The sequence below is a fragment of the Carassius auratus genome, chromosome 48 (assembly GCF_003368295.1).
Source record: "Carassius auratus strain Wakin chromosome 48, ASM336829v1, whole genome shotgun sequence".
Classification (NCBI taxonomy): Eukaryota; Metazoa; Chordata; class Actinopteri; order Cypriniformes; family Cyprinidae; genus Carassius; species Carassius auratus.
Window position 1 is genome coordinate 10,536,055 of NC_039290.1, and position 15,070 is coordinate 10,551,124.

The 15,070-nt window shown below is 38.5% G+C and overlaps 1 protein-coding gene across 4 annotated transcripts in view; it reads left to right on the forward strand.

The window, feature by feature from the left end:
- Window positions 1-15,070, forward strand: part of LOC113065836 (disks large-associated protein 4-like) — a 107,106-nt gene that overhangs the window by 78,571 nt on the left and 13,465 nt on the right. The window contains exons 3-7 of one of the 4 annotated variants that reach the window (XM_026237378.1): window positions 1,017-1,381; window positions 2,876-3,736; window positions 4,497-4,741; window positions 7,182-7,338; window positions 9,037-9,256. In XM_026237378.1, the coding sequence (XP_026093163.1) occupies window positions 1,088-1,381; window positions 2,876-3,736; window positions 4,497-4,741; window positions 7,182-7,338; window positions 9,037-9,256 (1,777 nt within the window). In that variant the 5' untranslated portion in view covers window positions 1,017-1,087. The other 3 variants (XM_026237379.1, XM_026237380.1, XM_026237382.1) reach the window with 3 other exon arrangements.

The window sequence follows — 15,070 nt, forward strand, 5'->3', positions numbered from 1 at the left end:
TATATATATATATATATATTGAATTAATCAATTATGAAACTAAATAAATTTCAGCTGTAAATCAGCTCTTAAAAAGATAAAAGTGATTTCTTTTGTTTTCAGCCAGGCATCAGGATCCCAGTTGGTGGCTTTCAAATGCATGCAATATGACTGTCAACTAACTCGTTTCCTCATTGCAAACGCGCGTGAGGTGTTTGTAATGGCCTCGGGTTGCGAGCACGAGCAGTGACGGCGCTCAGGTCGGGGTTGGGAGGAGGCGCAGCTGTGGGCTGAATGCTAACAAGCTGTTCAGGCTCTTAGACGACGCCGTGACTCATCGCAGAGCAGTGATGACAGATGAAAACAGCTGTGTTTAGCATGCCAATAGAGCTCTTTGTGAGGTTTTGTGAATGGTGCTGCGATCGGCGGAGACTTTGAGTCAATGTCTTGGGAGATTCGGCTTACAATGAGTGTGTGACTTCCACATATCCAGCTCCAGATGAATGTTGATGAGAAGAGCGACTCACAGATGATGAAGACGCTGGTGAATGCTGAATGTGACATGCTAAATGTGAGCGAGAGAGAGTTTGATTCAGAAGAATTTGCATGTAGACTAGAAACCTGCTGTTCACTGTTTGAAATAATGAAGACATAAACTGCAAAAAATGTTGTCTTGTGCAGTGTTTTTGTCTTGTTTTCTGGTACCAAAAATTCTTAAATCAAGATATATTCTTTTTAGATATTAAGGAGGCGTTCACAGAACCTGTCTTTGCTTATAAAAAACACAAGATGCGCTGTTAACACTTGTACGTTTTCGTTTTAAAACCTCGTCTACATTGGCGTTTTCACCGCGTTTCAAAAACAAAACAAAAAAATTCGTTTTGTGTTTCTTTAACTGTATTTTATTTCAGTTAACTGCAAAGACATGAAAATATAATTGAAGGAAACCTGTATGCTCTTACGCTCGGCAGGTTCATCATTGCAACCAGCTGGATGTGAACAGACGCTGACAGTGTGTTTCTATGTCTGTCCTGTAGGGGTCGCCCTCCAGGGCCGTCGTCTCTCTTCATCTGGGATCATGTTCTAGAGCCGACCCTACACAGCAACCATGAAAGGCTTAGGGGCCAACCATAGTCGCTATCTGTCCGACACCTGCGACCCTACTGCGGGCCCCCAGGAGCCCCTGTGTCCCTTGGCCCCGGACCCTCATGCTACCTTCCTCTTAAACCCCACCGTCAACCATTACACCACTCTGGATCCTCACCTTCATCATTTTCCTGTTTCCACCCAGACAACGCTTCAGTCAGACTGTCTGCTGCCCCTCAACAACCAGCTGACCAACAGCAGCACCTTCCCTCGCCTCCACTACACCACCCAGCAGGAGCAGAGCGACTACACACAGGTATAATATCATAATATTATGATATTTTATTACAATTTAAAATAACTGTTTTCTATTTGAATATACTGTAAAATGTAATTTATTCCTTTGATGCGCAGCTGTATTTCAGCATCATTCCTCCAGTCTTCAATAAATAATTTTTCAATAAATTATTCTCAATAAATATTTCTTATTATTATCAATGTTGAAAACATTTGTGCTGCTTCTTATTTTCGTGGACATTTATTGATAATTAGAAAGTCAAAAGAAAAGCGTTTATGTGAAATAGAAAACTTTTGTAACAAAATATAATTGTCTTTATAATTATTTTAATCAATTAAATGCATCCTTGCTGGATAAAAGTATTTTCTGAAAAATGTATTCTTCATCTTCAAATAAAAAATTACTGACTCAACAGTGTAACGTCCCTGGGTCAACTCTTAGTGCTTTCCATGGTTTTGTCCTACACTTCCCTCAGCATGGTGGCGTGGTCATACCATTACCCATAGCGACCCCTAGAGGATGCAGTATGAAGTTCCCTTGAAAGGTAACGTCTCAGGTTACTTAAGTAACCATGGTATGGAACAAGACACTGCGTCCTCTATGGGTCGTTATGGGGAATGCCTCGTTGTGATCCGTGTCTGAAGTATACATTGAAAACACCAACAACACATTGGTCGGCAACAGACAATGATATCACTACTGGTGTGACTACAGTATAAATAGGCGCCGAGAGAACACGTCATCCACTTCTTCGTCTGAACCTTGCATCCGAAGTAAGGCAAGAAACCTAGAAGTCGAAGTGTCTCATTCCCTACTCAGGGAACCATGGTTACATAACTAACCTGAGATGTTCCCTTTCAAGGGAACTTCAAACTGCATCCTCTAGGGGTCGCTATGGGGAATGTTATGACCCCGCCACCATGCTGAGGGAAGTGTAGGCCAAAACCATGGAGAGCACTAAGAGTTGCCCCTGGGACGTTACACTGCTGTCTGTGACATTATCCCTTACGGCCGAAGGCTAAATACCCAAACTTACCTGTTAAGGCCAGACTCTTTGGCCCTGGGTAGAGCTCAAGGCTTGGAATCAATAATAGATTCCTTTAAAATCTCAACAGATCCCTAGTAGAAACACTATTTGAATATGTTTTCTGAGGATAATATATTCAAATAGTGAATTTTAGAAAATGCGCAAAGTACTCAGCGTGAACACTTACCACTAATGTGGATTTTAGAAAGTGTGCAATGTGTTCAACGTGCACACTTACCACATGTGGGTTTCAAAAGTACACAAAGTACACAGAGCTTAGCGAGCTTCCCAAGCATCTGTTCACAGATACGGGAGAGGCAAGCTCAAATACAACCCTCTAAAGTGAGGGGAGCACTGCCTGAGACAGCATTAAACAAGAAGGTTCTCGCAAATGCCACTTATACTTCCTGTTCGATGTTTCAGCAACAGGGGATATCCCTCTTAGATTCATATAGATTTTATGATGGTGTGTTTTGTCTGAGCAGGCTTGTGTGGTTCAGACCGGTAGTCGCTCCAGCACCCTCTCGTCATCCATGTCCATGGGGATGGGTTTGGGTCTGGGACTGGGTGCTCCAGCCATGATCAGCAGTGGCACAGCCACCATCTCATCCGCGGCGGCTGCCAAAATGAACCGGCTCCCGGCCAACCTGCTGGACCAGCTGGAGCGCCACCTACCCCTGCAGCGGGACGGGTTCAGCACACTGCAGTTCCACCGGCGCAGCCGCGGCTCCAAGCAGCGCAGCGAGAGTCCCAGCCGCATCCGCAACCTGGTGCAGTCCGTCCAGAAGCTATTCGCCAAGTCCCAATCCTTGGAGGTTTCGGCAGTCAAAGGGAGCATCACCACGGGCCCAGCCAGCGATGCGGCCAAAGCGACCCAGCGAAGCAAAAGCAAAGACTGCGCCAAGACCGAAGGCACCAAACGCCGTCCGCGACCCAATCTCTCAGGCTTCTGGAGCTCAGATGACGGTTTAGAAGATGAGGCGCCAGCTCAACCCATCGCGGACCCATTAGCGGTGGCATATCGAAACCCCCTCAGCATGATGACGCTCGGTCGGGCCGTGTCGGACAGTCAGGCGGCTCCCAGACCGCATCCACAGGGCTACAACACCATCGCTGCACATTCGCTCAAATCCTCCAAGAGCAGTGGCGACCTCAAGCCCACGGTCAGCCTGCCCTCCTCCACGGGCCAAACAGGGGAACACACGCTGGTAAAGAGAGGCTCGTGGTCCACACTGACCCTCAGTCAGGCCCGACAGGTGCTTCAGAAGGGCTCCGCCACCGTCAACCAGACCCTGCTCAAGTCCAAGTCATGCCACGGCCAGGAGATGACCTGCAACTTCCTGCAGGTAACACACAAGACATGAAAGAAAGACAACTGGGAGAGAGACAGTGAAGATATTTCTTAAGACTGTGACAAATGCAACAAGGATAACACATAGAAGATTTCATAGTAGGCTGTGTTGATTGCAATACCAAATAACCACTCTATATCTATGCATAAACTTTCAAGTGTGTGTGTTTGTGTATATATATATATATATATATATATATATATATATATATACTTTTTTATTTGTAAAAGAAATTATGATTTATATAATTTTTGTATAATATAATAAGATTTTATTTTATAATTTTTATTTTATTTTATAATTTTTGTAAAATATAATAAGAAATGTATAATAAATAATAAGAAATACAAATAATTGTGATTTTTAAACTTAAAAATATAAAACTAACATTATTGCAAACATAATTATTAGAATAGTATAATATATTATGTATTTAACAAATATTTATATACACAATAATAATTGTATTATTGTGTATATAAAATGCAATTTTAATTTAAATATATTCAATATTTACAAATCAAATATTTGAACTATATTGCTTACTTTTTTATAATAAATACATCAATAATAAGTGGAAAAATAATAATTACTGCAAATATTTATAATAAAAATTATAAATTATTATAAATTGCTAAGTGCTACTATAAATAAAAGATCAGATGTATTTTAAAATACTTTTCCGATGTTTTAATTGGCATCCTTTGCCCCAGATCTATTGCGGCTAATGTAAGTGTATTATGTGTTTTGGTAGTTACCTGCGGGTGACTTTAGCGGGATTCTGGGTAAGGGAGGAGGTGGCACGGGCGAGATACCGTGCAGGCGGATGCGCAGCGGCAGTTATGTTAAAGCCATGGGAGACATGGAGGATAGCGACGACTCGGACGGACCTCCTTCACCCAAACCTTCACCCAAAACAGCTGCCAGACGCCAGAGTTACCTGAAGGCCACGCAACGCTCGCTCAGTGAACAGCAGCCGCCGTCGCTGCTGCCACGCAAGTGAGTCAAACACGCTATACCTGCTACATACACACTACACACCAGCCACATCATTATACCTGCTTCAGTGTTTTAGTTTTTTTGTTTGTTAATTACAGTGACCCTGATTCTAATAATGACATGTACAGTCACAAATAATAATTATGAACTCAACAAAGCTCCACATGCACAATGACATTAAATTCATCAGATTTTCTTCTGTGATAGATGTTGCGATTATTTTATGCACATCACTTAAGGTGCATTATTAGTGCTTTATCTTAAAGATCCTCAAATGAACATTTCAGCATTGACGGTATCATGAATATATTCATTGTGACCAGCAGATGGCAGCATGTTGGCAGGTTGATTAGTAAAAGCTTCATATCAGAAGAGTTCAGGCACAGGACGACTGATGCTCTTTAAACATGACTCACTTTATACATAGCAAAAGAAAACGTAAAAAAAAATATCTTGATTGTTTCTAATAGATAGTGAGATCTCGTATGGTCCATCTGAAAGTACTGAAATATTTCTTATTTTTATTCACCCTCTCATCAATATTTTTTTTTCTTTAAGCTCCAGGGTTCTTACTGTTTTGGAAAACCTGTACATTTTGGTAGTCTAATTGTAAAAGTGTGTTTTCTAGACCTGAAAAAGTCAAGTAAATCAATATAATTTGAAAATTCTACGGGCATTTTTAAAATAAATATATTTTGCAAAACTCTAAAACAAATTTAATCAAGTATAAATTGTGAGCAAAGCATATTGTTAAATATCCTAAATACTTTTATTTTATCTTTATTAATTATATATATATATATATATATATATATATATATATATATATATATATATATATATATATATATATATATATATACATATACATATATAATATACACACACATACACATACACATACACATACACATACACATACACATACACACACACACACATACACATACACACACACAGCACATACGTCCTTGTTTGTCCCGGAATTAAATTTTTGTATTGAATAATAGGGTTTGGATTGAAGCTTGAAATAGATCATTTATAACTAATTTACTTCGAAAGTTGTGGGGTGGACTCAGTTGTTGATGAATCTTAGACACAAACAACATATTTTGATGTTGAATGGTCATGTAAAGGCCCTTCCTCTCAAGCCGGTCCCCTGGCCCTTCATTTGGGAATAGTTTGGAAGGGTGTGGCCTCAGTGCCGCACCTGCGCAGGTTAGTGCTTAGCCCCGCCTCCATCTGATCATTTTATCACTCAGATGCACTTTCACTCTGTCCAGTAAAAGCACTGTTAAACTTCACTACAAAGCATCCGGATGCACAAGACCACCTCCGCCACAATCCTGACCAAATCCTCACTGAACTTTATTTATTTATTGATTTTATCGCTTGGTCAAGTTGGTCAGAACTGCTCCATTGTGATGCACCTGGGTCTCGCTTGCTACTAAAAATAAAATCTAATGTAACTAGCATAGTGGCAGGATGGAGGATGTAAAGGTTTCCTCTAGGACGACACCCATGATAAAAACTATATTAGTTGGTTAGTCAAAGGAAAAAGCGGTCAGTGTCTGTGACAGACAAATAACTGCTGCTCCTTGAGGTAATTACGGTATACCGGGCAGTAAATCCAAACAATCACCTATTCTTCAGCAAGCACAAATATGGCTTATCTTTTGAAATTGAAACATGTAAGTAGCTTTACAAGGTCACTCACTCTAACGTTAACCGAGATAAATGTGTGCTATTAGGAGCATATTGTGTTGGTGTTGGTGCGAAAAGTGTGAAAGCTGTTTAGTGTGCTACTGCATGACATGGATTCTGGTTTCTCCTGATAACAGTCAAAACAAAATAGGCTGTGCCATAATTTTTACTCATGCAGATAAGATGAATACATCATTCGAAATGGTAAAGGGTCTACTTTTATTTGCAAATACAATAGAAACAAAGCATTGTGATTTTGTAAAATCAAGAAAACAAACAGTAGGCTATACACTTTCTGCCGCTCGGTCTCTGCATCACAAAAATTAAATGAAACTCAGCATCTAGGCTACTTGCCTCACAAACCTGAGAAATAAATCTAAAGAAAACTTGAAATGTCTACTTTATAATTAACTAAATTAAATACTCTCTGATTATGTACTCTGTATTAAACTTGTCACTGTGGTGAGATGGCGAGTCAGCACCATCAACTTTATCTTTGCAGCTGACACTGACTCAGAAAGCACTAGTTTATCAATAAATAATTAAAATATCTCCCGCCCATAAATATTGACATAAACATGCAATTAGTCGACATGGCTTAAATGAATGACTAGAAAATCAGGGGCAGCTCTAGATTCCTCAAGGATGTTGATCAGCAGTTTCCTGCACTCATTCTCTGGTGTGTGTGTGTGTGTGTGTGTGTGTGTGTGTGTGTGTGTGTGTGTGTTTCTCTCAGCCGAATGCCATCTCTATGCGAGGTCTCCACCAATCGCAGCCTGGATAACCTGGACTGTCTGATGGGAGTGGACGAGGAGGGTTTGCTGCATTGGGAAACTGATGCGGGATTCGGTCAGCGCTGCTCTACACTGGGGCGAGGGTCCACCATGGGCCAGGTCACAAACATCATTTCATTTTATTAAAGCATCACTGTTACTTTTATTATTATGTTTTTAGTATAATGCATAGTGAAGTATTGCATATTCTCATATAACAACTCCCAGAGGAACGTAGCAACCACATAGCAGCCTCTGAATGTCTACGCTGTGCATCACAGAGCAAACGCTGAAATTTGTCTGAGAGGTTTGGCTGTTTACTTGACCTCAGGAACAGAGTGTTCCAGATTAAAATTCTGTAAGACATCCTTAATCTAGTCTAAGGAGACGTGGAGGGTGGGAAATCAGTTTGAGGGCATGTTATCAAGACGAGATACTCAAGCGTTCGCTCTACTGATGGAGACATCAAGACTCCTGAAGCGAGACAAGGCTCTGAAGTGATTTCTAAAGAGGAAAGAGAATTGATTTTTTTGGAGATCTGTTTTGCTCAATGGGATAATGTGCTGTGAAGACTAATGGATGATTCATGGAGGGAAAGAAGTCAGGAAAAATGAACACAGCAGCTAACTTGCAGCACTCATGAGTATTTTTCATGGGAATTAACTTTTTTATTTATTGTTTGTTTGTCTTTAACGGTCAGATTTCTCCTTGACAAACACACACAAGCCTCCTGATGGACAAACACTCTCTCTCTGCTCTATACTCTGAGGCTTTGAAATGATGAACCGTGATTGTGTTCATTTGCAGGTTAATTTGAAAAGACTTTTCTTTTTTGTTGATAAACTCTCCGAGGCATTTTCTCTGCATTCTGGCTGATGGATTAGGAGCTAAACAAAGGGGGAAATTGTATTTGAATCAAAAGGAAAATCAAATTCTTTTTTAAATTACTTGCATATATATTAAAAACAAAGCTTTTTTTATATTTAAGATTTTTTTTATACATATATTTTTTAGCATTTTGACATTTTTCATGACAGCATATTTTCATGACATCTGCCTTAAATTGTCATTACTGTAATGCAGATATTTGGATAATTGTCAATAGAGATTCTCATTAGATTCAAAATAAAACATATACTGTATTATTATTATTATGTGTAATAGACAATTTGCCACGTCATAAATTAAAACTCTATCCCTAAAAGATACTATCATATTTTACTTTTTACATAACAGGTCTTCAGTTTTTTTTTTTTTTTTTATCATAAACAATAAGGCCACAGTATTATTATACCTAAAACAGGATTAACTTTTCTTTAAGTAAAATAAACTTTTTATTATTACACATAAATTATATTATGTAATACATTTTTTTTTTTTTTTATAATTTAATTAACATTTTTGACAGACAAATACAAAACAATACAATTAATGTTTTACTTTTTTTCTACAGTTTTCCCAGTTGTGTGGGATGTTTCAGAATGATTGTTTCTGCTGAAGTCTAGTCTAAATTCCATGCATTTTTAGACCAATTTATAAAACAAGCTCCTCATCCACAGAGACGGGTCAGTAAAACTGTGAAAGGAATACATTTAAGGATTTGTTTTCTCATTTCATGCCACATTTGTTGCATTAGACTGAATGGAGACCACTCAAGCAAACCTGCCGTTTCCTCTTCATGTCCGCACGACGATGCGTCAGTCCACCCCAAAGCGCCGGCTGCATCTCACCCCGTGCGAGGCGCGTTTGTGGGTGGGCCACGGCCGTCTGCCCCGCAGGCATCGAGCGGGACGTTTCAACGTGCACGTGTCCTTTCAGGTGGAGCAGGGCTACCGGAGCGGCACGGCGTACGGTCAGCTGGACTCTCAGGCGGTGGAGGCCTTGGATCTGCCCAAACCCACCTGCTTCCGCTCGCGGAGCCACAGTTACCTGCGTGCCATCCAGGCCGGATGCTCTCAAGACGACGACACGGGCTCCGCAGACTCCGACGAGACGCCACCCATAACCTCATCCATCAGCAGCTATAACAGCACCACCAGTGAGTATTACACACATGCAACTGCACACACAGCAGCTATATGACATTAAACTTCATCAGAAGCAACAGAAAAAAGAAAGTAGTTACATTTTCAATGAAGAACGTCAAGCCATAAAGATTTTTTCTATCGTAACAACGATGCACTTTTCTTCCTTATATTAAAAATTAGTGTTCCTGTAGCTCAAGTGGTAGAGCATTGCATTAGCATGTGCAAGGTTGGAGGTTCGAATACCAGGGAGCACATTTTTAGCCTGAATGCAGTGCAAGTCTCTTTGGATAGAAGTGTCTGCTAAGTGCATAATTTCAATTTAAGTTATTGTACTGTACCCAGACATTTTACTTTTGTCATTTCATTCTTATCAGAGGGGGATCTCATCAGGTTTAAATTAAATATGCATACTGTATTACAAATATTTTACACCTGCATAAATTAAAACCCAGGCAAAACAAATCATGATGTATTTTACTATTTAGATAACATAACTTTAACATGAATGTAAATATCATAACTCATAAATGCCACAGTGCAAAACGTCTTAGAAATATTTCTTTAAATACACTCATGGTCAAAAGTTTGGAATTTTTTTCAGAAATTAATACTTTTATTTATCCAGTAGGGATGCGAATTTTCCAAAGTGTCAGTAAAGAAATTTAAAGAAAAGTTTTCAAAAGTTCAAATTGATGTTGTTTTGAACTTTGCATTACAAATAAATAAAAAAAGTATCTGGTTGTCATGTATGACAGGGATAGTGCTGAATTTGCAAATGCGATATCATAACATCCTGATCTCGTGGACTTCTCCGTGATCTTGATGCTATTTTACTGCCTCCAAAGGTGATGTCAGTGCTATCAAACAGGCCTTGTTTGTCTTTCTCAGTAATAAAGACTTCAATGTGAACGCGGATCTCTTCTGCTTTGAGAGGTCGGCATGTGGACAAGTCCAGACAGATGAACTGGAATCATGGTGTGAGAGTAAAAACAGCCGCTAGACCATGACGACTGTCTGAAAGAGATGAAAAATCCCTCATCATTTACCCAGCCATTTCATCTCAAAAGGCTTAAAAGTTCATGTGAGACACGCACTACTTCGGTCTATTTTTGGAGACAGACATTGGTTTTGAAAGGATTTGGTCCTATTTATTTCCTGTGGTCAAGATTGTGGAAGATTGTTTCCTCCGTGGGATAAAAAATTAAGACTTTTTTTTTTTTTTTTGCAGTTCAGAGATATAAACTCGCAACTGTGAAATATCTTTTTGTAAATATGAGAAGGAAAGTCTAAATTGTGATACATAAACTTCACATAACTGTGAATTAAAAAGTCATAATAACTTTACATTTTTTGTGTGGAAAATACAACAGAATTGCGAAATGTAAAGTCAGAGTCAGAACAAAATTGAATTGCAAGAAAACATTTGAATAGCGAGATGTAAGCTCAGAATACAGTGGGAATGTTTTTTTTTTAAACTAGAAACACAAGGTGTGAACAAAAAATATATATAACTGTGAAATCTAAACTGGAAATACAGAGGAAAAAATTTAAGAAAAAGACAGAATTGCAAGTAGTAAAATAAGAAATCTGAGGAAAAAAAATAGATTTCTGAAATGTAAAAATCTGAATTGTGAGGGAAAAAGATGTGAACTCAAAAGTGCAAAACTCAAAACTCGTTTATAACGTCTCAGATGAGCACTGCCAAGTGTGTCACAGCAAGATGTCTCTCTCTCTCTCTCTCTCTCACACACACACACACACACACATAAACAAAATCTTCTGACCTACATTAGCACTGGTGGTGTCCTGCGGAGATGAATCCTTCAGCTTAACGGCTAATGTTTCTCGGCCCATCATGACCAACTCTGGCAAAACTTCCAGCACAAATTAAACCTCATCACAGCCGGTTTTCAGAGGAATTAACCCACATCAGACAGATTAGTTTGACTCACTCGACACTTAATAACCCAGCAGCCACTGGACCGTCAGAATTTTGCTGTTGATCCACTTTATTTGTATTGTATTTTACTGTATTTACTGTATCTCGGCCAAATATTGTCTGATCCTAACAAACCATACATCAATGGAAAGCTTGTTTATTCAGAGGATGTATAGATCTCAATTTCGAAAAATTGACACTTAATACTGGCTTTGTGGTCCAGGGTCACATGTATGAAAGGTGGACATAGTCCAGATTTATTCAATCTGTCAACATCCCCATAAATTTATGATGGTCTTGAACAGTTTTGAAAAGGCCGACCGCTTGTGTAAGAAGAAAGCACAGTTGTACACTCAGAATAGCAAATAATTGCATCCTGCTTCTATTTTTAGAGTGGAATCTGGCTAATGCTATTTAGTTTAGTTAGCAAGCTGTCAAGAAAACCAAACCTTGGCCATCTGTTCACAACTTCTGCACTTCTTCTGCATTAAAAAAAAAAAAAAAAAAAAAAAAAACCTTCCTATTTTGCACTTACTTGACCTTCCATTTCCATTTTTAGAAAAATAATATTAATTTGAATGAAGTAAAACAGATGATAAAGGTAAGACTAGAATGCAGTTCATTTAATCTCAGACCAAAACAAAGATGAACAGGGGAATTCAAAAAATAAATGCATGGTAGAATCTCTTTCACCATTACAAACAGAGCAAATGTTATCTATATCTAGATGAAAATACTGTTTATGACCGAAAAATACAAACTGTTTCACATCACTTTTAAAAATTGCACAGTATTCAATAATATGTGATTTTAGTAACATTTAATATTTTTACTGAATAATTTCACAACTATTTATGAATGAATAAATACATAAAGAGAGTTATTCAAACTGTATGATAAACAAAAACTAAAAAACGTACAAGTAAAAAAAAAAGTTTTCATAGAGTTTTGGTTTGTTATTTTGTTATTTTTATATAGCACATTCAGAGCAGCTTCTCAAGGCACTTTACATAATAATACAACAGACTATAACATAAAATGTAGAATAATCAAGAAAAAGCTAGAGATTTAAAAAGACGTCAAATGGGACAGAATTTATTTTCTCACCTAATGAGGGAAAATAACAACTTTTTTGCTGAGTCTTAGCTGTAAGACCGCATAATTAAAATGGGAAGCCCTCATTGGTGTGACATCATATGGGTGGGCGGGCCAGGCATCAAACAGGAAGTTGACCGTGGAATGCATGACATAAGCTTTTTTTAGTTTTCATAATAAGGTACTGAAATTGTCATAGCTACTATAATATACAAACTTTTGTTGGAAACATACATATGATGCACTACTACTTCTACAAAAACAGTAAAAAAAAATAAATAATAATAATAATTTTGGGTGATTGGGACAGTGTTTTAAAGCATGGCTAATTAAGAAAATGAATGACCTTGTAAAAGAGAACCATTGTGCTTTGTATGCTCTAAATCATGGTTTCCAACCTTTTTATTTGTGCAAGCCCTAATCAACCACAGAAATATTCACAAACTAGCTAGATTTTGCTCATATAAAAATTCTGAATTAGAAGCACTGTAAACATAAAAGCATTATAAATAGTTTTTTTAAATAATTTTTTTGCAGTAATAAACCATATTCATATTTCTGTTTAAGGCTTGTGCTGGTTCAATGTGGTAAATTGGTGATGGGGCAACCCAACCCAACTTTTATTTTTACAATTCTTTTTTTTTTTTTTTTGACCCGAAGCATTTTTTTTTTTTTTTCATGTCTATTTGATTTTTAGATGTTTTCATTGACTTGTGTACTTCAGGCCTTCTTTTACCTCAGTTGCATGTGTTGTATATGAATTATGGATGGATTTATGAACTGAGAAATAAAGTTGAACCAAAATAAACATTGAAACTTGATGATGATGAACAGGAAAGGAAATATTGCATATACAATTATATCAAAGTATGAATTTACTTCTGCATTTCAGTAAATATTTTAACACTTCCCTAAATCAATGAAAAAATACGCTGTCACAATCACCCAAGTGTTACCAAAAAAATAAATGTTGGCTCAGTTTACAGAAAAGTGTACTTTCATTATAATATAACAGTGGTTCCTCCTCGAAATGGGTAGTTAACATCTTCTGTATTACACAAATGTATCATGTGTTGGGCTGATGTTTTTAATTTATGGCAAGAAAACCTTGCACAAGATGGGAATTCAAACTGTCCCAAACACCCTTAATTCACCCTATATTGCAAAAGATTTAAAATAACTTTGGATTATTTTCTTACCTATTTTTCTGGGGTTTATAATTTTATTTAATATCTGGCAACATCGCCGGCTCTTAAACTGACAGTAACCTTTAAATTGGGTTTAATAATAATAAATGGACAGCCCATGGACAGATTATTGCTGTCAAGATACCACACTCGGTAAGGCAAACACAAAAACAACAACAACAACATGATATTATTTGTTAGAAATAAAATCTAGTATTACACTCCGAATTTAACATTTACATCTACGAAAATCGTCTGGATGTTTCCCGCGGTCACGTGAGCGAACCACATGCCGTGTGGAGTCGAAGCGCGCATCGCTTTTCTGACCGAAGAGAAAAAGGTTACGCGCGCGCAAGCGGATTCCGTGTGACGCACGGACGGCGGTTTTGATTCGACCGCGTTTAGCACGGACGACTTCGCCCCGCCCACCAGCCAATGAGAACGCAGCGTGTAAACGCCTCGAGCGCGTCTCTCTCCAATCCTGTGTCCTGAAAGCGAATTACCGGATCGGTTCTTTTTTCCTCATCTCCTCGAGACGTGGATGGTGGGGTATCCGTTTAACGGAAGGATATTAAAGCGGTGGGTTCGGAAGCAACACAGAACAACAACAAAACACTTTCAGTGGATCTTTCAATCGTGTGTTATTTTGTTTTGTTTTGCGTTACGCTACTCCGTCGACGGCGATCGCTTCACACACAGAGGAAGAGGAAAAGGTGTGTGGATTTTTGTCCGCGGGGACGAGCGAACGTGAGCGGCACCTCGAGCGCTGGTTTTGGCACGTGAACGAAATCACGAATAACACATCCGACGACAACGACGAGATTAAGCGTCAGACATGTATTTCCGTGGATCGCTTTAGGGTTTCATTCGGGGATATTGTGATTCGTTAGCAGGTTAGCTCACGTTAGCATGTGGCTGTGGCTTCTGGAGGTTTGTTTATGTTGATGCGTCTGTCTAGACAGGAACAGCATGACAGCGTTGCCTACCTGAGCGCGACAACTTGCACTTTTTTTCATGCAAAAATGCTAGTTTAGAGACTTTCGTGCATTGCACGTGTGAGATCTCAATCCAATCCCACACAAAGGCCGGTTTCTGTGTTTTGAATCAGGTCGAAAGGCATTGTTTGCATTGCAAAGTCAGGGAGAGATAACACATCATTTGAAGAGAGGATGCATTGTTCTTGCTGCTGCTTCATGTTAAATATGTAAAGGATGTAGGATTCATATCTAAACCCAAACATAAGTTACTCTCCATTGAATGGAGAAATGCATTTATATGTTTGAAAAGTTTCCTTGTACATCCATATCAACTGGTTAGTCCTACTTTCAGCAGACTCCGTCCCTTCTTCGTAAACACTGGCTGTGTTTTGGAGAGAAAATGTGCACTTAATCTAAAAACAGGTCTTAATAAGGATTACAAGTTTGAATGTTATGAAAAAGCATGCTTTGACTGTGTAATGTAGTCTGTTACATGTCTTGTATGGATCAAAGGCAGATTTATTTTGGCTGGCTCTTTAATCCAGTTTCACTCAAATAATGTTCTGCATTTAAAGCAAAACTAGTTTTATTTTCTTAATGCAGTCTGGTAATTTTTATATAGGGTTA